The sequence below is a fragment of the Formica exsecta genome, unplaced genomic scaffold, assembly GCF_003651465.1.
Source record: "Formica exsecta isolate Colony F162 unplaced genomic scaffold, ASM365146v1 scaffold26, whole genome shotgun sequence".
Lineage (NCBI taxonomy): Eukaryota > Metazoa > Arthropoda > Insecta > Hymenoptera > Formicidae > Formica > Formica exsecta.
The window spans coordinates 2,460,361-2,487,103 of record NW_021849866.1 but is presented as its reverse complement, the minus strand read 5'-3'; the positions used below and the strand labels follow the sequence as shown (position 1 = coordinate 2,487,103).

At 36.8% G+C, this 26,743-nt stretch overlaps 1 protein-coding gene and 1 long non-coding RNA gene across 11 annotated transcripts in view; both read left to right on the top strand.

Moving 5' to 3' along the window:
• The window catches only part of LOC115236680, a 136,599-nt gene extending 132,647 nt beyond the window's left edge, over nucleotides 1–3,952 (top strand). For 3 of the 10 annotated variants that reach the window (XM_029809276.1, XM_029809277.1, XM_029809284.1), the window contains 3 exons: nucleotides 606–812; nucleotides 2,464–2,744; nucleotides 3,428–3,951. In XM_029809276.1, coding sequence (XP_029665136.1) covers nucleotides 606–812; nucleotides 2,464–2,744; nucleotides 3,428–3,811 — 872 coding nt within the window. In that variant the 3' untranslated portion in view covers nucleotides 3,812–3,951. Of the gene's footprint in view, nucleotides 1–605; nucleotides 813–2,463; nucleotides 2,964–3,427 lie in introns of those variants that run through there. The other 7 variants (XM_029809279.1, XM_029809281.1, XM_029809282.1 and 4 more) reach the window with 4 other exon arrangements.
• Nucleotides 3,953–10,249: 6,297 nt separating this feature from the next.
• LOC115236683 lies at nucleotides 10,250–21,255 on the top strand. Its single transcript, XR_003884227.1, has 3 exons — nucleotides 10,250–11,443; nucleotides 20,859–20,939; nucleotides 21,108–21,255. It is a non-coding gene; the product is annotated as an uncharacterized LOC115236683 (long non-coding RNA).
• Nucleotides 21,256–26,743: the final 5,488 nt, after the last annotated feature.

The window sequence follows — 26,743 nt, the reverse complement described above, 5'->3', positions numbered from 1 at the left end:
CAGAAATGAAGTTAAAATGATTAGTAAGTCGAATATTCATTTTTTTTTTTTATGGTTTTATTAGATACACATATTTTATTTTTATCTTATTGAACAAATATGTAAATGAAAGTACGGTATACCTATCGAAAGAATAAATATTATTTTATGTTTAATTTGAGATAACATAAAGGTATTGTAAACGATTTAGGAATATTTTTCCTTTAGAAATACATATCATATTTTATCTTCTGAAAGAGGCAACCGAGGAAAATCAAAATAAAATCTAAAATAAAGATAATAAAGAATAGAAGAATAATAAAGAAGAATAAAGATAATATCGCATGTGCATTTTTCTTCATTAATTAGAAATATATTTAAAATTTTCTAAATTTTAATATTTTTTCCAATATACATATGATAGCTCTTTATGAACTTGAAATTCTTTGCATGTCATATAACAATAGGCAAATATAATTTACGCTAACATAAAAATTGATAAAAATGCTACAATTTTCTTCATCCACTCTGCGCTTCCGACTTGAGGGAGAAACGACATTACATGTCGACGACACGTCATTAGACATTTCCTTCCAATGAGACGCGTGATATAAACGGCTTTTCAGAAACCTACCTCGTGGCCGAGCAGACGGAAATAGCCGTCAGCGCACGAAACGATCCAGTTCTGTCTTGCCACATCCTTCCGCGTATGCTGGACAGAACAGTTCATTACTGCCGGTGGATTCGCCCCGACGGATATGGAATTTACAATGATATAAGCCATCGATATACCACCAACAGTAGCTACTCCGACTGCAGATTAGTCATCCTGAGTAAGTACGACGGGCATAGAGTCGCATTACGTGTATAGTAATGTAACAAAGTCAGTCTAATTGCCATCCTATATATATATATATATATATGTGTGTGTGTGTGTGTGTGTGTGTGTGTGTGTGTGTGTGTGTGTGTGTGTGTGTGTGTGTGTGTGTGTGTGTGTGTGTGTGTGTGTGTGTGTGTGTGTGTGTGTGTGTGTGTGTGTGTGTGTGTGTGTGTGTGTGTGTGTGTGTGTGTGTGTGTGTGTGTGTGTGTGTGTGTGTGTGTGTGTGTGTTCCATGTATGTATATGTGTTACCAAACGAACCGCACGTAGATTACTATTACATCAATATTAATTAATGACATACGTCGCGATTGCAGTCCAGAGGCACGTCATTTTCCGTTTTAATAGTATTATGATTGTCTGGATATATATATTTTAATAGAATAATGTTAGCAGTACAGAATATGACTGAAATAAGAGGTCAAATCATTCCTCTGGATTCTTAATAAAAAAAGAAGTTAAATAATTATTTAATATATAAAATAAAAAACAACTAATTCATTGTCTGAATTTTATTTAAAATTGACGCATATTTTTCTATTAAAAAAAAGTAGTTTGAAATACTATTCTGTGTAAAAATACTATGTTAGAACGCTTTTATTAATATAATATAGATAAAAATCACGATTAAAAATAAGTTGTTTATTAAATTTGACAATTTCAGTATATATGTTGGCGATATAAATTAATTAATTTCATTTATAGAAGCGACCTTTAAATACATTTACTTAAATAATAGCTCATTCTAATCATCCTATACTGATCTATCTCAAAATGAGCTTTGCAGACACATATTATTATTACATCGATATTAATTAATGGCACGTCACGATTCCAATTCGCGCGATACATCTATCTCGCATTTAATTTCAATATTGTCATTATTATTTCAATATTTCGACTAAATAACTCTGGATAAATCCCCTTACTATAAACCCGTTACATTAATGATTAACGATGTAGAACCGCGATTGCAGTCGATTATATGATATACGCGGTTTCCGTATTTCCATGTTACATGCTGTTCAAATTCTAACTGGATAACTCGGTACATATACACTACAATCTTGTTTCGAAACACGTTGCCGAACACCTGTAATGTCGTGCAAAAGTTATGTAAGATATGTCAACTGCGATGTGACCGAATTTCGGCCGAATCTGCAAAGAAAAATAAGCGCCAAAGATGTTATGATTGTCTATGATGTACCATTTTTACAGCTTGTTCCATTTGATTCGATTAACGAGTCGAGTCGCATTTGAGAAAATCACGATCTTAGTGGCGGGCGGAAATTCAGCTCGAGTCTCCGAATAAACATTTGCCGAATGAATCTTAGCCGAGAGAGGAGGAGAAATTACGAAATTTTTAAAAACTCCATCTTTATGCCGAAATACCATCTAGTTTCTAGTTAATGCGCTCGCGCACGTCGGAATAAAATCGATTCTCGCAGAAACGTTCTTAAAATATACGATAGGACGTCACTTCTTTCTTTTTCGCTGTCTGTCGTGTCCTTATGGACGATGAACTCCGAGGAATTTTCGTGATAGCCGCTCCCTCCTTGTGACTCGCAAAAGTTTCTGTCGTCGCAAATTTTATATTCATTCCAGACTACTATCCGGAAGAGGACGACGGTAATTGGACATGCGTGGCCGGACTCGTGGGTAAAAACGGTCACTTGGAGGAAGCCTGGGACAATGTCATGTGTCATAAAATTCCGTATGCGTCCAGAATGACGGTCTTTATCGTTAAGCGCCTTAGCTTCGTGGTCATCGGTATCACACTGATAATCGTCGTCTTTGGTACCTTCGGTTACGTCTTGGGCCGATATAGGCTTCGTCGAATGATGTCGAGAGACATCATTAACGACTCATCAAGCTACAGCCCGCAGGTATATTATCCCTCGAAATCGCTTCAACCCAAGTTCGACATTTAATTTACGATTTTTATTTGAGTTTTTAATATTAATATATCATATTAATCGTAGAATAATATATTTTTTAGAAGGTTAATATATTATGTTAATATATATTAATAAAATAAATATATGTCTATAATACACTTATATTTGTGCATTATGCAAAATACAAAATATTATATCAAATATCTTTTTATACTTTATAGTTAGCTATATTAAATATGCTATTCTGAATTTAGTAGTGATACGTTTTTATCTACTTTTTCCCCCTTATAATTAATATGTTTGAAAGAAATATCGATAATTAGATGTGTGAAAAAAATATATTTTATAAAAATATTTTTTCAAGTTTTTTTTTTACAAATCAGCACGTTTCTACTAGATACAAATTAGATACAAGTTCTGATTTAATTTCCAATCAGCTTGGAGTCAGCTTGTAGAAACCTTGTGAAATTTCACCGCTATGCGGATATGTAACTGTAACTTATTTCTAGACTTTAATTCTTGCGGTTGATTTAGACTTGTCAGACTTGCTCGAAACGTTCGCGAATGCGTGTGCCTTTAGGCTGCTTTTATACATACGCGAGTTATTCACGCGTTTTCAGATATTCGCAAGACAAGCTTATGTCCATATGCTATTTTTCTTGAATTATTAGAGTTACGGGACGCGATCTTTCTCCCAGATCCGTCGCTTTGCAACCAGAAGGTTCGCCCGACCACCAAAATTTCTCTCCGTTCTCTCAAACGAAGTGCTGTGTCCGCGCCTCAAAAGAATCTCAATATTGATCCCGATTCCCCGCTTATGTCTGGCGGCCTCAACGAATCAAAGTCCATCCTGTAATTGGAAACGGCAGCGGCCCGTTCGACTGGAAGATTCACGACTGAATTGCCGTAGGAACACAATTTACGGTAGCGAGCGTTCGCGCGCGAAGAGGGAGGACAGAAAAGGGTGGCTATCTTGCCAGACGATGGCGGCGGCGAGCCGGTATAACTTTGATATTCCGTCCTTGAGCGAAGGAAGATATGCTAACGATCTGTAAAGAGTATGGCATGGGAGCTGAACAGAGATTCAAGCCTCGCCAGGATAAATTGCGAGTGAAATTAATCGCCACATTTTTGCGGTCTTGCAGTCGATACGCGACTCTTCGCCGATATATTGAATTACGTGCACACAATTTGCAGAAGAATTAAATTCCAGTAAATATGCTGATCATGAATATGCATTTATAAATAATTCTCTCTATATTTTAAGGTAATCATTCTTCTATAAATCGACCTTTTAATGAAATTGGTATTATAATATCAATTATATCAATCGATTATATTTTCTTAACAAAGAGTTTATAAAATAATAGTTTGATTAAACTTTAAACGCGTGCCCGCCCGCAAAGTATAGTCACGCCAAATCTTTGCGTGTATCAGTATTTTATATCATATATCAGCAAAAGTATAATTATAAAATGAAATCGATCCAAATTAAATTTGTACCCTTAAGACACTATGCCGTAAATTTTTCATAAAGAATATTCATTACACATATTCAAAATTCTGGCGGCTCAAACCGCGATTACAGTGAGAATAAAAACTTCGATATTGTTTCTAATAATACACGACTACTAGGAAGATTAATAAAACTCACCAAGAAAAAACTTGTTGGATAAGAAAAAGCAAAATAACAATCGGAAAATATAATAATCCGAGCGTCAGAGAGTCCATCGAGAGTCGATCCATTTGTCCATCGGCGAACAAATCGCGAAGCCGAAGAAAAAATAATTTCAACGCAGACTGATGTTGACAGTTTTCGTTCGTTAAGGTCTGAATTTGTAAGCACTCGATTTCGCGAAACTCGATTTTCTTGTCGAAGCTCGGGGAAAAAAATAGGACGGATCTCACTTTCTCTCTCTCTTTCTCTTTCTCTTTTACGTGCGATGACGATTTCGGAGCGGAATTATTTCCGCTCGTAGCTAGCCGATAACGAGTTATTGAACTCGAAGGATGGAAATTGTTGTTCGTAGTTCGTGAAGACTGACATCGCGATGCTACGCCAACACAAACGGGACGTAGGTAAATACGAAATGTTATCATCGAATCTAACGATAAGACTACCAGAAAATTAATTAACTCGTACAGAGACACAACTCCGAAAATTTTATGTGCTAAATATAACCGGTTTATTATTTTAGAAAAAAATTCATCGTTTAAAAAATATGATCACTCTCAAATTAATCAAACTATCTCTTATTAAAATAAAAAAATATATTCTAAGTCACGTTACATACCTACTCTCTAAATCTGTCGTTTCATGTTTTATGAGATTAAATTGAGATAAAGATATAATATAATCGAAGCTCTGAAATTAATTAGTTAGCTTGATTATATCATATATTTTTCGTGTCAAAATAATACTTTACATTCAACCCTTACTAGTTTATGTAAACGGATATAAAGAGCAAAATCTACAGGCTCGAATATTTTTCATTTTCTTTGGTCTACTTTTTTGCGTTCCTCGTTTCCATATCGCGTATCGGTTTATATACTCGAAAGTATCAAAGGTGTTTATTAATGCTCACATTAATAACGCAATTTATATGTAAAATCTCGAAGGAACATATCAAAGGCAAACAAAATTCTTCCGCAAGTCAAACACGTTTCTATTCGCTTTACGTTCATTAGTATTATCGCAAAGATAAATCGATACGTTCGTTTATTCATGATACTGACAGAGATTCCTCAGTTTTGAAAGGCAACGTTTGAATTTAAGCTCGGCGCATGAAGAGCTGATTTACGCAAAAATTATATTATCTTTTGAATAGCCAGCATGCTATGGATTAGCATGCGAGTTGAAAATTGCAAACTTAAAAAATATCGTTGAGAAGTTTTTACGACGACATACATTTTGTATATCGTCACACGATGTATATTTTCATATTTCATGAGATATATATGTACATATATTATACACACATATATTTACATTAAATAAATAAGTTTAATTGTTTATTTATAATATCTATTGTTAAATTTTTTAAATGAACAAATTTCGTGACATTTATATAATTTGTTACTTGAAACTTCTTTAGTGATACTTCAATCTATTTAAAACACCAGCTATAAAGTACCCAACACCACAATTTTTTTTTTTTTGTACAATCGAGCAGATTTTTTTCCAGCCGTAGAATAAAGAGTAAATTATAGTGCATTAAGCAATACAATCGTCCAATATAAATAATACATAAATAAAAAAGAGAGAGAAAGTTTCCTGTTTAGCTAGTTATAAATTATATCTTGTGTTATAAACCATGATTAATATGGAAAGGATGAAAGGACACGATCATATCTGCTAATTTATATTGTAACACTTGTGACAATTAAATCGAATAATATTTATCAAATTATAAACTTTTGAATGAATGTTTTTAGCGGTTTTACTTTTATCTCTGTTCCTATTTTAATTTTAATCTAGTCTTGCTTTCAAGTGATCAAGTGCTTTAATAATGCGTATGTGTCTTATATTAATTATTTTACTTATAGAATATGAAATAAAGATGATATAATTACGTCAAATATTATTTCTTTTAATAGTAATACCATCAAAGCGCCTGCGGTAGTTGAACAATATTTTCATTTAGCAGAAAACTTGAATTATTCAGTCCGCGTGCGCAGTTGACAAGCTACAATCTCTCGCTAACTCGATTCCGTATTAACTCGAAATGGAGTTTCCGTCTCTGAGTTTACCGCAACGTAAGGCTGTTCAGTTCTAAGCCAACGTACGTACGCACGTTCGCATATCCGGTCCCCAGTCCCCTTTTCCGCGTGCAATAATATTCCATTTGCGCGTACAACGATTATGCGAGCATAGACAATCAACGTGCGCGCGCTCTCGCTCGCTCGCTCGCTCGCTCGCGCAGCCTCGTGTGTGTGTGTGTGTGTGTGTGTGTGTGTGTGTGTGTGTGTGTGTGTGTGTGTGTGTGTGTGTGTGTGTGTGTGTGTGTGTGTGTGTGTGTGTGTGTGTGTGTGTGTGTGTGTGTGTGTGTGTGTGTGTGTGTGTGTGTGTGTGTGTGTGTGTGTGTGTGTGTGTGTGTGTGTGTGTGTGTGTGTGTGTGTGTGTGTGTGTGTGTGTGTGTGTGTGTGTGTGTGTGTGTGTGTGTGTGTGTGTGTGTGTGTGTGTGTGTGTGTGTGTGTGTGTGTGTGTGTGTGTGTGTGTGTGTGTGTGTGTGTGTGTGTGTGTGTGTGTGTGTGTGTGTGTGTGTGTGTGTGTGTGTGTGTGTGTGTGTGTGTGTGTGTGTGTGTGTGTGTGTGTGTGTGTGTGTGTGTGTGTGTGTGTGTGTGTGTGTGTGTGTGTGTGTGTGTGTGTGTGTGTGTGTGTGTGTGTGTGTGTGTGTGTGTGTGTGTGTGTGTGTGTGTGTGTGTGTGTGTGTGTGTGTGTGTGTGTGTGTGTGTGTGTGTGTGTGTGTGTGTGTGTGTGTGTGTGTGTGTGTGTGTGTGTGTGTGTGTGTGTGTGTGTGTGTGTGTGTGTGTGTGTGTGTGTGTGTGTGTGTGTGTGTGTGTGTGTGTGTGTGTGTGTGTGTGTGTGTGTGTGTGTGTGTGTGTGTGTGTGTGTGTGTGTGTGTGTGTGTGTGTGTGTGTGTGTGTGTGTGTGTGTGTGTGTGTGTGTGTGTGTGTGTGTGTGTGTGTGTGTGTGTGTGTGTGTGTGTGTGTGTGTGTGTGTGTGTGTGTGTGTGTGTGTGTGTGTGTGTGTGTGTGTGTGTGTGTGTGTGTGTGTGTGTGTGTGTGTGTGTGTGTGTGTGTGTGTGTGTGTGTGTGTGTGTGTGTGTGTGTGTGTGTGTGTGTGTGTGTGTGTGTGTGTGTGTGTGTGTGTGTGTGTGTGTGTGTGTGTGTGTGTGTGTGTGTGTGTGTGTGTGTGTGTGTGTGTGTGTGTGTGTGTGTGTGTGTGTGTGTGTGTGTGTGTGTGTGTGTGTGTGTGTGTGTGTGTGTGTGTGTGTGTGTGTGTGTGTGTGTGTGTGTGTGTGTGTGTGTGTGTGTGTGTGTGTGTGTGTGTGTGTGTGTGTGTGTGTGTGTGTGTGTGTGTGTGTGTGTGTGTGTGTGTGTGTGTGTGTGTGTGTGTGTGTGTGTGTGTGTGTGTGTGTGTGTGTGTGTGTGTGTGTGTGTGTGTGTGTGTGTGTGTGTGTGTGTGTGTGTGTGTGTGTGTGTGTGTGTGTGTGTGTGTGTGTGTGTGTGTGTGTGTGTGTGTGTGTGTGTGTGTGTGTGTGTGTGTGTGTGTGTGTGTGTGTGTGTGTGTGTGTGTGTGTGTGTGTGTGTGTGTGTGTGTGTGTGTGTGTGTGTGTGTGTGTGTGTGTGTGTGTGTGTGTGTGTGTGTGTGTGTGTGTGTGTGTGTGTGTGTGTGTGTGTGTGTGTGTGTGTGTGTGTGTGTGTGTGTGTGTGTGTGTGTGTGTGTGTGTGTGTGTGTGTGTGTGTGTGTGTGTGTGTGTGTGTGTGTGTGTGTGTGTGTGTGTGTGTGTGTGTGTGTGTGTGTGTGTGTGTGTGTGTGTGTGTGTGTGTGTGTGTGTGTGTGTGTGTGTGTGTGTGTGTGTGTGTGTGTGTGTGTGTGTGTGTGTGTGTGTGTGTGTGTGTGTGTGTGTGTGTGTGTGTGTGTGTGTGTGTGTGTGTGTGTGTGTGTGTGTGTGTGTGTGTGTGTGTGTGTGTGTGTGTGTGTGTGTGTGTGTGTGTGTGTGTGTGTGTGTGTGTGTGTGTGTGTGTGTGTGTGTGTGTGTGTGTGTGTGTGTGTGTGTGTGTGTGTGTGTGTGTGTGTGTGTGTGTGTGTGTGTGTGTGTGTGTGTGTGTGTGTGTGTGTGTGTGTGTGTGTGTGTGTGTGTGTGTGTGTGTGTGTGTGTGTGTGTGTGTGTGTGTGTGTGTGTGTGTGTGTGTGTGTGTGTGTGTGTGTGTGTGTGTGTGTGTGTGTGTGTGTGTGTGTGTGTGTGTGTGTGTGTGTGTGTGTGTGTGTGTGTGTGTGTGTGTGTGTGTGTGTGTGTGTGTGTGTGTGTGTGTGTGTGTGTGTGTGTGTGTGTGTGTGTGTGTGTGTGTGTGTGTGTGTGTGTGTGTGTGTGTGTGTGTGTGTGTGTGTGTGTGTGTGTGTGTGTGTGTGTGTGTGTGTGTGTGTGTGTGTGTGTGTGTGTGTGTGTGTGTGTGTGTGTGTGTGTGTGTGTGTGTGTGTGTGTGTGTGTGTGTGTGTGTGTGTGTGTGTGTGTGTGTGTGTGTGTGTGTGTGTGTGTGTGTGTGTGTGTGTGTGTGTGTGTGTGTGTGTGTGTGTGTGTGTGTGTGTGTGTGTGTGTGTGTGTGTGTGTGTGTGTGTGTGTGTGTGTGTGTGTGTGTGTGTGTGTGTGTGTGTGTGTGTGTGTGTGTGTGTGTGTGTGTGTGTGTGTGTGTGTGTGTGTGTGTGTGTGTGTGTGTGTGTGTGTGTGTGTGTGTGTGTGTGTGTGTGTGTGTGTGTGTGTGTGTGTGTGTGTGTGTGTGTGTGTGTGTGTGTGTGTGTGTGTGTGTGTGTGTGTGTGTGTGTGTGTGTGTGTGTGTGTGTGTGTGTGTGTGTGTGTGTGTGTGTGTGTGTGTGTGTGTGTGTGTGTGTGTGTGTGTGTGTGTGTGTGTGTGTGTGTGTGTGTGTGTGTGTGTGTGTGTGTGTGTGTGTGTGTGTGTGTGTGTGTGTGTGTGTGTGTGTGTGTGTGTGTGTGTGTGTGTGTGTGTGTGTGTGTGTGTGTGTGTGTGTGTGTGTGTGTGTGTGTGTGTGTGTGTGTGTGTGTGTGTGTGTGTGTGTGTGTGTGTGTGTGTGTGTGTGTGTGTGTGTGTGTGTGTGTGTGTGTGTGTGTGTGTGTGTGTGTGTGTGTGTGTGTGTGTGTGTGTGTGTGTGTGTGTGTGTGTGTGTGTGTGTGTGTGTGTGTGTGTGTGTGTGTGTGTGTGTGTGTGTGTGTGTGTGTGTGTGTGTGTGTGTGTGTGTGTGTGTGTGTGTGTGTGTGTGTGTGTGTGTGTGTGTGTGTGTGTGTGTGTGTTCCATGTATGTATATGTGTTACCAAACGAACCGCACGTAGATTACTATTACATCAATATTAATTAATGACATACGTCGCGATTGCAGTCCAGAGGCACGTCATTTTCCGTTTTAATAGTATTATGATTGTCTGGATATATATATTTTAATAGAATAATGTTAGCAGTACAGAATATGACTGAAATAAGAGGTCAAATCATTCCTCTGGATTCTTAATAAAAAAAGAAGTTAAATAATTATTTAATATATAAAATAAAAAACAACTAATTCATTGTCTGAATTTTATTTAAAATTGACGCATATTTTTCTATTAAAAAAAAGTAGTTTGAAATACTATTCTGTGTAAAAATACTATGTTAGAACGCTTTTATTAATATAATATAGATAAAAATCACGATTAAAAATAAGTTGTTTATTAAATTTGACAATTTCAGTATATATGTTGGCGATATAAATTAATTAATTTCATTTATAGAAGCGACCTTTAAATACATTTACTTAAATAATAGCTCATTCTAATCATCCTATACTGATCTATCTCAAAATGAGCTTTGCAGACACATATTATTATTACATCGATATTAATTAATGGCACGTCACGATTCCAATTCGCGCGATACATCTATCTCGCATTTAATTTCAATATTGTCATTATTATTTCAATATTTCGACTAAATAACTCTGGATAAATCCCCTTACTATAAACCCGTTACATTAATGATTAACGATGTAGAACCGCGATTGCAGTCGATTATATGATATACGCGGTTTCCGTATTTCCATGTTACATGCTGTTCAAATTCTAACTGGATAACTCGGTACATATACACTACAATCTTGTTTCGAAACACGTTGCCGAACACCTGTAATGTCGTGCAAAAGTTATGTAAGATATGTCAACTGCGATGTGACCGAATTTCGGCCGAATCTGCAAAGAAAAATAAGCGCCAAAGATGTTATGATTGTCTATGATGTACCATTTTTACAGCTTGTTCCATTTGATTCGATTAACGAGTCGAGTCGCATTTGAGAAAATCACGATCTTAGTGGCGGGCGGAAATTCAGCTCGAGTCTCCGAATAAACATTTGCCGAATGAATCTTAGCCGAGAGAGGAGGAGAAATTACGAAATTTTTAAAAACTCCATCTTTATGCCGAAATACCATCTAGTTTCTAGTTAATGCGCTCGCGCACGTCGGAATAAAATCGATTCTCGCAGAAACGTTCTTAAAATATACGATAGGACGTCACTTCTTTCTTTTTCCCTGTCTGTCGTGTCCTTATGGACGATGAACTCCGAGGAATTTTCGTGATAGCCGCTCCCTCCTTGTGACTCGCAAAAGTTTCTGTCGTCGCAAATTTTATATTCATTCCAGACTACTATCCGGAAGAGGACGACGGTAATTGGACATGCGTGGCCGGACTCGTGGGTAAAAACGGTCACTTGGAGGAAGCCTGGGACAATGTCATGTGTCATAAAATTCCGTATGCGTCCAGAATGACGGTCTTTATCGTTAAGCGCCTTAGCTTCGTGGTCATCGGTATCACACTGATAATCGTCGTCTTTGGTACCTTCGGTTACGTCTTGGGCCGATATAGGCTTCGTCGAATGATGTCGAGAGACATCATTAACGACTCATCAAGCTACAGCCCGCAGGTATATTATCCCTCGAAATCGCTTCAACCCAAGTTCGACATTTAATTTACGATTTTTATTTGAGTTTTTAATATTAATATATCATATTAATCGTAGAATAATATATTTTTTAGAAGGTTAATATATTATGTTAATATATATTAATAAAATAAATATATGTCTATAATACACTTATATTTGTGCATTATGCAAAATACAAAATATTATATCAAATATCTTTTTATACTTTATAGTTAGCTATATTAAATATGCTATTCTGAATTTAGTAGTGATACGTTTTTATCTACTTTTTCCCCCTTATAATTAATATGTTTGAAAGAAATATCGATAATTAGATGTGTGAAAAAAATATATTTTATAAAAATATTTTTTCAAGTTTTTTTTTTACAAATCAGCACGTTTCTACTAGATACAAATTAGATACAAGTTCTGATTTAATTTCCAATCAGCTTGGAGTCAGCTTGTAGAAACCTTGTGAAATTTCACCGCTATGCGGATATGTAACTGTAACTTATTTCTAGACTTTAATTCTTGCGGTTGATTTAGACTTGTCAGACTTGCTCGAAACGTTCGCGAATGCGTGTGCCTTTAGGCTGCTTTTATACATACGCGAGTTACTCACGCGTTTTCAGATATTCGCAAGACAAGCTTATGTCCATATGCTATTTTTCTTGAATTATTAGAGTTACGGGACGCGATCTTTCTCCCAGATCCGTCGCTTTGCAACCAGAAGGTTCGCCCGACCACCAAAATTTCTCTCCGTTCTCTCAAACGAAGTGCTGTGTCCGCGCCTCAAAAGAATCTCAATATTGATCCCGATTCCCCGCTTATGTCTGGCGGCCTCAACGAATCAAAGTCCATCCTGTAATTGGAAACGGCAGCGGCCCGTTCGACTGGAAGATTCACGACTGAATTGCCGTAGGAACACAATTTACGGTAGCGAGCGTTCGCGCGCGAAGAGGGAGGACAGAAAAGGGTGGCTATCTTGCCAGACGATGGCGGCGGCGAGCCGGTATAACTTTGATATTCCGTCCTTGAGCGAAGGAAGATATGCTAACGATCTGTAAAGAGTATGGCATGGGAGCTGAACAGAGATTCAAGCCTCGCCAGGATAAATTGCGAGTGAAATTAATCGCCACATTTTTGCGGTCTTGCAGTCGATACGCGACTCTTCGCCGATATATTGAATTACGTGCACACAATTTGCAGAAGAATTAAATTCCAGTAAATATGCTGATCATGAATATGCATATATAAATAATTCTCTCTATATTTTAAGGTAATCATTCTTCTATAAATCGACCTTTTAATGAAATTGGTATTATAATATCAATTATATCAATCGATTATATTTTCTTAACAAAGAGTTTATAAAATAATAGTTTGATTAAACTTTAAACGCGTGCCCGCCCGCAAAGTATAGTCACGCCAAATCTTTGCGTGTATCAGTATTTTATATCATATATCAGCAAAAGTATAATTATAAAATGAAATCGATCCAAATTAAATTTGTACCCTTAAGACACTATGCCGTAAATTTTTCATAAAGAATATTCATTACACATATTCAAAATTCTGGCGGCTCAAACCGCGATTACAGTGAGAATAAAAACTTCGATATTGTTTCTAATAATACACGACTACTAGGAAGATTAATAAAACTCACCAAGAAAAAACTTGTTGGATAAGAAAAAGCAAAATAACAATCGGAAAATATAATAATCCGAGCGTCAGAGAGTCCATCGAGAGTCGATCCATTTGTCCATCGGCGAACAAATCGCGAAGCCGAAGAAAAAATAATTTCAACGCAGACTGATGTTGACAGTTTTCGTTCGTTAAGGTCTGAATTTGTAAGCACTCGATTTCGCGAAACTCGATTTTCTTGTCGAAGCTCGGGGAAAAAAATAGGACGGATCTCACTTTCTCTCTCTCTTTCTCTTTCTCTTTTACGTGCGATGACGATTTCGGAGCGGAATTATTTCCGCTCGTAGCTAGCCGATAACGAGTTATTGAACTCGAAGGATGGAAATTGTTGTTCGTAGTTCGTGAAGACTGACATCGCGATGCTACGCCAACACAAACGGGACGTAGGTAAATACGAAATGTTATCATCGAATCTAACGATAAGACTACCAGAAAATTAATTAACTCGTACAGAGACACAACTCCGAAAATTTTATGTGCTAAATATAACCGGTTTATTATTTTAGAAAAAAATTCATCGTTTAAAAAATATGATCACTCTCAAATTAATCAAACTATCTCTTATTAAAATAAAAAAATATATTCTAAGTCACGTTACATACCTACTCTCTAAATCTGTCGTTTCATGTTTTATGAGATTAAATTGAGATAAAGATATAATATAATCGAAGCTCTGAAATTAATTAGTTAGCTTGATTATATCATATATTTTTCGTGTCAAAATAATACTTTACATTCAACCCTTACTAGTTTATGTAAACGGATATAAAGAGCAAAATCTACAGGCTCGAATATTTTTCATTTTCTTTGGTCTACTTTTTTGCGTTCCTCGTTTCCATATCGCGTATCGGTTTATATACTCGAAAGTATCAAAGGTGTTTATTAATGCTCACATTAATAACGCAATTTATATGTAAAATCTCGAAGGAACATATCAAAGGCAAACAAAATTCTTCCGCAAGTCAAACACGTTTCTATTCGCTTTACGTTCATTAGTATTATCGCAAAGATAAATCGATACGTTCGTTTATTCATGATACTGACAGAGATTCCTCAGTTTTGAAAGGCAACGTTTGAATTTAAGCTCGGCGCATGAAGAGCTGATTTACGCAAAAATTATATTATCTTTTGAATAGCCAGCATGCTATGGATTAGCATGCGAGTTGAAAATTGCAAACTTAAAAAATATCGTTGAGAAGTTTTTACGACGACATACATTTTGTATATCGTCACACGATGTATATTTTCATATTTCATGAGATATATATGTACATATATTATACACACATATATTTACATTAAATAAATAAGTTTAATTGTTTATTTATAATATCTATTGTTAAATTTTTTAAATGAACAAATTTCGTGACATTTATATAATTTGTTACTTGAAACTTCTTTAGTGATACTTCAATCTATTTAAAACACCAGCTATAAAGTACCCAACACCACAATTTTTTTTTTTTTGTACAATCGAGCAGATTTTTTTCCAGCCGTAGAATAAAGAGTAAATTATAGTGCATTAAGCAATACAATCGTCCAATATAAATAATACATAAATAAAAAAGAGAGAGAAAGTTTCCTGTTTAGCTAGTTATAAATTATATCTTGTGTTATAAACCATGATTAATATGGAAAGGATGAAAGGACACGATCATATCTGCTAATTTATATTGTAACACTTGTGACAATTAAATCGAATAATATTTATCAAATTATAAACTTTTGAATGAATGTTTTTAGCGGTTTTACTTTTATCTCTGTTCCTATTTTAATTTTAATCTAGTCTTGCTTTCAAGTGATCAAGTGCTTTAATAATTCGTATGTGTCTTATATTAATTATTTTACTTATAGAATATGAAATAAAGATGATATAATTACGTCAAATATTATTTCTTTTAATAGTAATACCATCAAAGCGCCTGCGGTAGTTGAACAATATTTTCATTTAGCAGAAAACTTGAATTATTCAGTCCGCGTGCGCAGTTGACAAGCTACAATCTCTCGCTAACTCGATTCCGTATTAACTCGAAATGGAGTTTCCGTCTCTGAGTTTACCGCAACGTAAGGCTGTTCAGTTCTAAGCCAACGTACGTACGCACGTTCGCATATCCGGTCCCCAGTCCCCTTTTCCGCGTGCAATAATATTCCATTTGCGCGTACAACGATTATGCGAGCATAGACAATCAACGTGCGCGCGCTCTCGCTCGCTCGCTCGCTCGCTCGCGCAGCCTCTTCTCCCGCAGGCGATTATTCCTCGTGCTTCACTACGTGGACCATATCCCTCCCCATCATCCGGGGATTCTCATTCGCGCGCATCTCGCGTGTATCTCTTCGCGCCGCAATAATAGCCGGCCGCGTGGCGCAGGATAATAATAAGGATGGATAAATTCCCCAAGCGTGTGTGCGCGAATGCATCGAGAATCGCGCAAGGTTTCCACCGGCGGAAACCAATTAGAGACAGACTGCTAAGGAATCTGACAGTCGGCTGAATGTTACATGGCTTTGTGTTACGTAAATCCTATCCACATCGCGACAGGATGGCGGCGTACGGAGGGAGAAAGCGTAGATAGCGGAGAAAGTTTCTCTCGCGAATAATCTCTCGAAAACGAGAGCGCAAGCTGCGCCGTTTGAATTGGAGCGAAGAGAGAGAGAGAGAGAGAGAGAGAGAGAGAGAAAGAGATTGTTATTCTCTCGAAATGCTTTTATTTCGTTATTTTAACGTGTGCGAAGGCACTGACGCGGAGCGAAGATTGAAATTAACGAGAACATTCGCCGATTCTGAACGCGCGGAGACGTTAGTACGATGATGACATAACGATATCGTTCGTTGACTTAAGGTAATAGCCTATGTATTGCGACGTGAACGTATTGCGTGTGCGCTTATTGCCACTGATATATTTGATACACGAAACAATATAACCGAGAAATTCATCAAAATTGCATTACCAATTTAATTAAGAGAAATTAGCGACATACACATATTTATTTGAAAAAATGATAATTACTTAAATTACGATATAGTAAATCAGCATAATTTGTTAATAACATTTTGTTTCCGCTTTAAATATTCTTATAGAAATTAAACTATTTGTCAAAGATGCAATAAAAGAGATAATTCAACGAAAAAAATAGCGACACATTTCGCAACCCATACTCTCGTCTTGCCAGGATTAAATTTTGTCATAGCGAAAACGCGGCGGCGCATATCCTATACAACGCGCGTTCGATGACAGAATCAGAGGCTAGATTGCAGGCAACGAAAGGGAAACGGCGCATCAACGTAAGATTGCCGGCGCTCTAGTAATTTCGCGGGATTAATATTTAATATCCGGAAGGGCTACGAAGGGAGCCAAACAAGGGCGAGCATTTTCCCCCCTTTCCTTCTTTCTCTTTCAGCTGATCACAGATCAGATTCCTACATCTCTCTTCTCCCGCGCTGTTGATCCCTCTCTCATCGACGACGTTATCTCCGACAAGAACTGACATGTGCACCCCCAATTCCCGCTACCATCTCCTCGGGCTGGCGCAACCCTTGACCCCACCGTTCTAGACGGTACTCCGCGAAGAAATAATGAGAGACAATCCGGCGACTTTTCATTTTGTCGTCGGATTTCTCCGATGAAAAACAAAGTCCGATCCTCGCTTGCAAGCATCGTACGCGACTTTCGTTTCGCGTATATTACCGCAGTTGTGGCAACTTTTTTATCCGACTGCTACTGAACATTATTGCGGAAATGTTGCGACGGATATTGAAGCGTCACTGAAAGATATACGCGGTGTACGATTTCCGCGGCTTAGTCATGAAAAGTACACGCATATCGGAGATATTATACATGTATCACAGTTGGATAATAATGTCTTTATATAGTTTATGAGAGAGAGAGACTCCCATTAATCCTGAATTAATCCTGAAAAAGAAATCCCATGCTTCGTTGAGTGTTATGGCTTCAACAAAATCTGGGATCCAAATTTACAAAAGCAGGTTTATAAATTATAATATTTTATGAATAATATAGTGTGTGTGCTTTAATTCATTAAATTATGAAGATCGTATATTAAAATCAAATATAACTTTTCTCATCGAGAGATGAAAAATATTTATAAATTATTTTATGAATAATATAGTGTGTGTGCTTTAATTCATTAAATTATGAAGATTGTATACTAAAATAAAATATGACTTTTCTCATCGAGAGATGAAAAATATTTATAAATTATTTTATGAATAATATAGTGTGTGTACTTTAATTCATTAAACTATGAAGATTGTATACTAAAATAAAATATAACTGTTCTCATCGAGAGATGAAAAATATTAAAATATTAGCAATATCTCATATAAAATTTTATAATGACAAAATTGTTATGTAATTATTCATTCAAATTTATTTCGCTATACATTTTCTTTAAATATTCAAGCATTATTATTTTTCCACATATTTATACGTGAGATGATATAAGAATATTATAACAGACTATATACAAAATATCTCTAAACTAATTAGATAACTTATGGAAGAAATTAATTAAGAGTTTTATTTTAGATAGAGACAAATTATTTTAGCGTTTTTCGAGTTTACCTACAATTTCAATTCGAAATATTGATATCGAAAAAAATCTCTGAAAAGAAGAGGGGTGCGAATTTCAGTCTCATGTCAAAGTGCGCAAATGTCCCAGGCCAACCCTCCTCTTTGGGCCGTTCCCTCGTGCGGCTTTTGTAAAATGTTGGCAGACCGCACAGAGTACCGCGAGAACAAGCGTCTCTCGTTCGATTCTCCCCCGTTTCAATTATCTAATTGAAAGCAACGACACACCGGTCATCCGTCCGTGCCACCCCCGCTCGTTCTTCTTCTCGCTTCCCGCGCGACGCTATTCCGCCCCAAATGCGTGTAACCTCCGATAATTTATAAACTAGATGTTTACATGACTACTACATCGAAAAAAATTTCCTTTTTTATTGTGATGCACAGTTACATTTACAAAACCAAAATAACCCTATCCGACATCATGTATATCGTTGTCCCCGAGAAAAGAATGGACAGTTTTGCACTATTCCTAAGAGCCTAAGAGCTGGCATAAAAATTCGCGTCAGGCCACGTCGGCCGTAACAAGAAGACGACGGTCGAGACCGTAATCAAGAAACTCCGAGAAACGCCGAGCACTTCGCGGGTCGGCTCGCATTAGATACTTTTCTCCTAAACTCGCTGAAAGCGGAGCTCGGCCACGAAACGAGAGACAGCTCTTTCTCTCCGCTCGTCCGTCGAGGCCGCAAACGAAACGGAAATGGAGGCGAAACGGTAGTCCGTGCAAACGGATGCCGCATACGTACTTTACCGAGGAGGAAGTATACGTTTTGCTTAGCGTTTTAACGGACAGAACGAAGCCCCGACGTTTTCGTGACGTCGACTAAAATAATCTGCCCGCTCGATTCGCAAGGGAGTCCTGCGGTGCTTCCGAGATTAGATTTGCTACTCGTGTACTCGAGAGAGAGAGGGAGAGAATTCCTTTTTCGCGAGAACAGTGTTGGCGCGATAGAACTGATTTTTATTAAATTCATCTCTTCACGATGCAATTCCGCTTCGACGGCAAGATTTATCTTCTTATAGACAAAGAATATTTCCATTTTGTTATTTTTTCTGGCAAAAGACAGAATGCGCGCCAGAACGAAGAGTAAAGTCTTGCTCTTGAATCCTGAATTTGAAGAGACTGTAATGAAGTAAATTTAATATTACACATTATAAAATATATAAAAAATAAAGGAAATTTAATATCACATTATTAATTATAAAATATATTAAATAAATATATAATATATATGATATAATTTGGTATCAAATCTGAAAATTTAAACGAATACACGATTTATTGCGATAATTTTTATTTAATCAATAGTATAATATATTTTTTCAGAGAGAGTTTTACAATTTCCAGCAAAATTGGAGATATGCGAGAAGTAAAAACGAACAAGAAAAAAAAAGAAACAATTCAGCCGTTATGTGATAGTAACCGGAGATCGTGGAAAAATCGATAGTTTATATGCACTCGGGTCGCACGGATTGTAATCGTTAAATGTGAACAACGATTCGACGTTTCTTCCTATAAATCCCGAGCACCATTTGCAGTAAAGAATCACATGGCTGTCGACGAGCAAATGTTTACGAGCCTGTGTACTTGTATCGGGTGCCAATTTCGTGACGCATAGACCGATTTTGTAACGGATTAATCCACTTTAATCTCTCTTGCACCTTTATTATTCCTATTATAAATCTCTATTACAATCTCGCACAAAAATGAATTACGTTTATTATGTTACAGCTGTCTCGTCACGCGTTTCATTTTTTGTCACACACATAAAAACGTTGGATTTTTCTATATATTAACGATTTATTTCATCCAAATGCGTGTAACCTCCGATAAATCGTTCCGCACCTAGAGGCTTTCTTTCTCTCTCTTTCTCTTTCTCTCTATCTATGCCGGCCAATAACTGTTAAGGATACCCATCTGCTTTGTTCCCGGGCATGAACGACCGGACCAACGAAGGCAATCAAGCACCATCGGGCTTTGCTGACGCGGTTCCGCAATTACAACGCACGCCTCGTTACACGCGTGCGTCGCTACGGGGACGATACGTCTCCCCATTCGCCTCGTATGCTATTTTCAGTGGCGTAACTATCGTAGTTTTAGTGTGATTCGACAAAATCAAAGAATTCTTAAAGTAATCCGTAATCATAATCTGTAATTATAATCATTATATTTTTTTTATTTTGTCTTTTTTTAATTGTTATAATATAAAATTTTTAGTTAGCGTAAAATTTTTATCAGCTTGGAAAACCATAACGCATGTAATATTTTTAATTCATTCTGTTATAATTGTAATAACAACTTTTAATTATCCATAAAATATGTATTAATGAATTCAATTTATTAATTACCATTTTATTGTCATCATAAATTGAGCTTTTCGAGAAAAATAAAATTAAAAGTTTCAGTTTGCCAAATTAATATTACGTACGTACGTAAATGTGTTGCGTATTTATAATAATACGTCATACATCGTAAAATTCAATGCTCGTATAGGGCGCTATTATTTATTATATGTTGCTAGGCTTGCCGCGTGACGAGACTCGAGCAAGATTATGCGCGAGCCGCTTCGTGTATCATTATATTATTTCGCAAAATACGATCGCGACAGGTGTTAAAATCTACATTATCTAGTCATTATCCGGTCATTAATAGTTTTATCTGATCATTAACTCGACTCACATAGTATTATGAGGTATATGTATGTCAAAGTAAAGTTAGTGATATTAAATCAATATTACAAATCATTGTTAAAATTAAATAAATATTTAAATTAAAGTTTTAATACATTTTATATATGTATTTATATGTAATAAAATATGGAGTTATATAGCTTAATAAATGTACTGAAAAATGTTTATATGTTTATTACTTTCCTGAGGAAAGTTATTATATTATGGGCGCGTTCCATTTAACGACCGCAACGCTCACGAGTATCATCTGTCTTTGTTTAACTTTTGGTGAACAACAAGGATGAAACGATACCGTGAGCGTTGCGGTCGTTAAGTGGAACACGCCCTATGTAATTCGAAATCAAGATTTCCATATTCCGGAGTGTAGTTGTATTTAATTGTCAATCGTGTGGCAAAAACTCTTTTGTTATTATCTAGCCTGTGTTTATTTACAGACGGTGGCCTTGATATCATTCGTATGGCGAGACCGCAGCAGAAAGATAATAATATCGTATCAGCTCGCGAAATTTCGTTTTGTAAGTATTAAAACACGTGAAACGCGTTCATTTTCTGCGATTATCACAATTAGCGATTAACAATTAATGAGTATGACTCGGAAGCGATACTTTTAAATAATACAGTGATTTATAATATAATCCAACGTAATTATATGTATATAACTTGGATATATTTATATTTTACAGAATACAATGTGTTAATTAACCGCTCCGTTAATCAAGAAACTTCGAGAAGCGCCGGATACTTTGCGGATGGACTCGCATTAGATATTTTCTCCTAAACTCGATGAAAATGAAGCTTGCCCACGAAATGAGAGACATCTCCTGCGCACCGTTTCGGCAAGTGATAAGTTATTTATTTTATAATCTGGAAATAATAAAATTGTTTCCAGATGTAATAAAATTAATGTTATTAATTTCTTACGGAAAGTAATTATATCCTATGAATCAAAATATAACAACTCAAGATCTTTATATTCCATGAAAGATTACGCATTATTCATAAAGACCATTTCTTTCAATTTACATAAATTAATTTCATAAAATCACGCAACGAATCATATAGTGAAAAATGAATCACCATGATGGTTTTATAATATTAAAATTACTATAGTAACTGCTATTTTTTAATGATATTTTGATGACGCTTAAATGAATACTCTCATCATTTTTTAAATAATTTTATAATATCGTTACTTTTTTATTATCGTAAAAACATAATAGATCTTATACATTTTTCATGAAATTGATGTGTCATTAAAGAGAGATTACTTTACTCCTGCAGGAATAATTATATCATATTATATATTTAAAAATTGAAAAAGTTATTTTAAAACTATTTAAATCCAAAAAAAATATATTAAAAAATAAGAAGTATATATATTAAAATTATAAAATTTATAAACTAGATGTTTACATGACTACTACATCGAAAAAAATTTCCTTTTTTATTGTGATGCACAGTTACATTTACAAAACCAAAATAACCCTATCCGACATCATGTATATCGTTGTCCCCGAGAAAAGAATGGACAGTTTTGCACTATTCCTAAGAGCCTAAGAGCTGGCATAAAAATTCGCGTCAGGCCACGTCGGCCGTAACAAGAAGACGACGGTCGAGACCGTAATCAAGAAACTCCGAGAAACGCCGAGCACTTCGCGGGTCGGCTCGCATTAGATACTTTTCTCCTAAACTCGCTGAAAGCGGAGCTCGGCCACGAAACGAGAGACAGCTCTTTCTCTCCGCTCGTCCGTCGAGGCCGCAAACGAAACGGAAATGGAGGCGAAACGGTAGTCCGTGCAAACGGATGCCGCATACGTACTTTACCGGGGAGGAAGTATACGTTTTGCTTAGCGTTTTAACGGACAGAACGAAGCCCCGACGTTTTCGTGACGTCGACTAAAATAATCTGCCCGCTCGATTCGCAAGGGAGTCCTGCGGTGCTTCCGAGATTAGATTTGCTACTCGTGTACTCGAGAGAGAGAGAGAGAGAGAGAGAGAATTCCTTTTTCGCGAGAACAGTGTTGGCGCGATAGAACTGATTTTTATTAAATTCATCTCTTCACGATGCAATTCCGCTTCGACGGCAAGATTTATCTTCTTATAGACAAAGAATATTTCCATTTTGTTATTTTTTCTGGCAAAAGACAGAATGCGCGCCAGAACGAAGAGTAAAGTCTTGCTCTTGAATCCTGAATTTGAAGAGACTGTGTAATGAAGTAAATTTAATATTACATTATAAAATATATAAAAAATAAAGTTTTGTAACGGATTAATCCACTTTAATCTCTCTTGCACCTTTATTATTCCTATTATAAATCTCTATTACAATCTCGCACAAAAATGAATTACGTTTATTATGTTACAGCTGTCTCGTCACGCGTTTCATTTTTTGTCACACACATAAAAACGTTGGATTTTTCTATATATTAACGATTTATTTCTTTATAATCCATTCGCTAAAGAGACCATTCCATGAATATGGAGTATATCACAAAACATATCAAGAATAAATATATCACGTAAATAACAATTACAAATACATTATAATATTATGAGCTTCTATAAATTATAATTCTATAAATTATAAGATCACATCACGATAAATGACATAGCTCATTAGTCTCCTTCATTTGAATAATTAGTAGATATGCTGATTAATAGGAAACAAGTATCTTTTAATTAACAAACCTGTCCCAGTCATATTAAGCTCTATTTTAAGTTTGCTTCGTTAAGTTTCAATAAAATTATTTTAGTAATTCTAGTAAAATACATTAAAATGTCAATTTTTAACTATTCATACACTTCCTAGAAAAATGTAAATCTTTTTGTTATTTTTCAACTCGGTCAACATTTTGCAAAATATACAATTGTGGTTAATATAAAAACCAATATCCATGATGTGTGTATATGTAATCTAGTTGCATCAATTGTAATCACGCTAGTGCATTAAAAAGTCGCGTTGAAAGTAAACAACGAGTTCTCTTTTTCTCTCCCGATAAATCGCTAGTTCGATTGGTAATAAAGCGTGGGACATGGTTGTTTGCATGCAAAAATCGCATGTATCGTTCATGTAACGGGTGCAACTTGTTCAAACGCGTTTCAAACAAATTCATCCACAACAGACGCGAAAAATCGATAGAATTCGCAAGACATTCGCATGTATTATCGTACATTATTTGCAAATGCAATATAATAATTAATTGATTATTTTGCATGCCATTTTTTTAATTATTTTGCATGCCAATTAATTGATTATTTTTTTGTACAGCTATATAGCAAAGAATGCTTACATAACGAAATTTTTACGAACTTGCAATTCCGATTGAAACTAACATATCGCCGACCCAATAAAAAAAAAGAAAAATATTTTACGAGTCGCATCATCGCTTTTTTCCCATTTTACCCCTGACGCCTCCGTCTCATGCATATTCCGGCGAAATCAGCCGCACAGCGAAAAATGTGAATTCGAGAGCGAGTTATTTTCAACGTGATATTTTAACGGGGTTTCACCGGGGACAGACAAGCCGCGTAAAAAGTTAGTAAGGCATGAAACAAGAGATAAGAATAGCAAAAAAGCGGCATCAGTGCCGCACTCTGCGAGAAAAGGGAGCAGCGCAAAAATACATAGTTCCTCTGAAGCAAAATATCACGTTTAAAAATCATATTTAAAAACGTAATCGTATAAATTCCGGAAAAGCACGTACTCGTTACGCGCATATCACTCCGAGGATCCGCGTATATTTTCATCGACGTATTCTTTCGGCACAACTATGTGTCTGACTTCTCGAGAAAATCGACTCTCGGAATAATAACGACCTTAACAATTCAGACCTACGTTCGTCCACGATAATCTGACTTGTCAAAAAACTCGATTTTGTCCTGTTCCAGTCGGAGAATTTCGGATAAAAAGACTGGAACGAATTAACTTATTTTATTATTTCCAACACTATTTCTTACTCCGGAATGTAATCGCGCAACTTAATATATATAAAATATTTAAGAACTTATTAAAAAAATTTTAATTGTGAAGAAATATTTGTTTTCGAGTTTTACATATATAGCGAACTATTAATGATTTCGTGGGTAAATTTGGTTAATATAAGTCATTTACATATTTTATGTGAGAATAATCTAGTTTTGCCAACCCGAAGTACCATGCTGGTTTATGATCGTATCTGATTGAAATTCATAATATTATATTTCGAGACTGCTTACGCCACCATTTACAAAATAAACATTTGTATAATACGAGTAGTTAACAGACCATTGAGCACAAGCGGATGATATAAAAAATGAGCTTTTCATATGAGAGAATGAAATGTTTAATATCCAAGTTCGTGGCTTTATTCGTTCTCTTCTCTTCGCGACGCAAAGTATTTGCTAAAACCTCAAAATGTCTGGTATCCACAGCAATACCTGTAATTCCCGCGAGCTTATTTCCGGGCCACCCGGTGCACTCGGTGGACGCACGCAGGAAATGTCAAATGCAATTCGAGGATTGCGCTTGTGAAAAAAAGCTCGCGGGCGAATATTTGCGAAGCGCGTTTCCGTGTGCTTTTACGGTGATCAGCTCCGGCTTTCGTCATGTCGCGTCGAGATGAAAAGCCGCGGTGTTAACTCTTTGCGTGTGGGCGGAACATATCCGACCCGTTCATTTCGACTCCTCGTAACATTTTTTTATTACATGTTTGTTTTTTGTTTTTTTTATTTCGATCGCTTACATTTATTCGAATCTAATAGCATAAATTTGAAAAGGATAAATAAATCTAAAAAATGGGTTGTAATAAAAAGGACAATGAATTTTTGAAAATTTTAATAGAGATGTGAATACCGTCTCGCAATGAGTTAAACACATGTTACGCAAGTAAGAAGTATAACCGAGCTACGAAATTGACGATGTATGTATCCGAACCACTTCATGAAGTGGCAAACTTTGCCTCCTCTCCGTCTAAGCAACTCTCTCGATTCATCGCGACGCGTGACGCTCTCAACTTTCGCTGTCGGTGTCAGTTTAGCACATTTAGGGCGGCGCGTCTAATTGGCGAGGAATTACCGAATTCCTTGCCAAGCTCATTTGCAGAAATAGCGTTTTGCCCGCAATTACTGTAGTCTCGTTTTCATGCGTGCGTAATCCGTCATAGTTACTTTTGAATGCATGAAACATGCATCGCGGTATTGCATCATAATTCGCCGATGCAGCTGCATCGAACGAGGTTGTTCGGCTGCATATATTCACTTGCCTCGATGGTTCGTTCAGTGCATCTGCAACGAATAAACTGATGCATCTTAAAATATTATTTTCTCACGTTTTTTTCTTTTCTTCGAAGCATTTATGGTAATGATTCTCTATGCAAATTATTCAATTTTTTTATAATTTTTTACGTGATGCTTAAGTCCTGCTGGCGGAAAACATTTTATCTTTATGTTTATCTCATAATCGTGGATAAAAAAATTGAAATATTGAACAATAACGAACCAATATAAATCTCTATAAATCTCTACATGTTATGCATATATCTTGTTATTGGTTGCGACTTGCATTCTATTCCTTTAATATCGCGATCCTCTTTTGCGATCGGACTAACGTACAGAGCTATATCTAGATTTTATATTATCGACATCATATGTGCGACGAAATATTTGCCTTGTAGCTATGTTCGATTTCTCGATAAAAACGATGTCGAATGTCTTCCAATATTTCTGCTACTATATATACAATCCGATACATAATTTACCACGTATAATTTTGTGTTACGTCTCATTGAAGTATTAATAGATCGATCCGCGCCTGCGGATACCCACTATATCAAAAGATACAAAGCATGGATAACTGCAATCTACAACTGCAATTCTTTCAATGTAACCTAATCGCAAAACGATTAATTAGTTAATTAATTACTATGCCGATTTCCAATAACGCGATAATTAATATTGATTACCATATCCCCGCAATAGAACTCTAATTTGCCGTTTTTGTCAAAATTCACTATGTAATAATTATCAAGCTCAAAGCCGTGTATAATGTTACCTGATCATTTTATGTAATATCCTAATACCTAATTCAAGAATATGGATTCAATATGTCCAAACCGCTAATTGATTTCAACTTTTCAGCAGCATTCATGTACAGCGTCATCTTCATAGTAAATCAATAAGACTTGACATTATGCAATCGCATTTAGAATTAAAGACATCTATTTTATTTAAAATATATATAGAAAAGTGTAAAAAAGTAATAATTAAAAAATACGAACGTCAGAACAATCCAATGTTGAAAATTGAATGTATACATCTAAGATATTAATAATGAAAATTATAA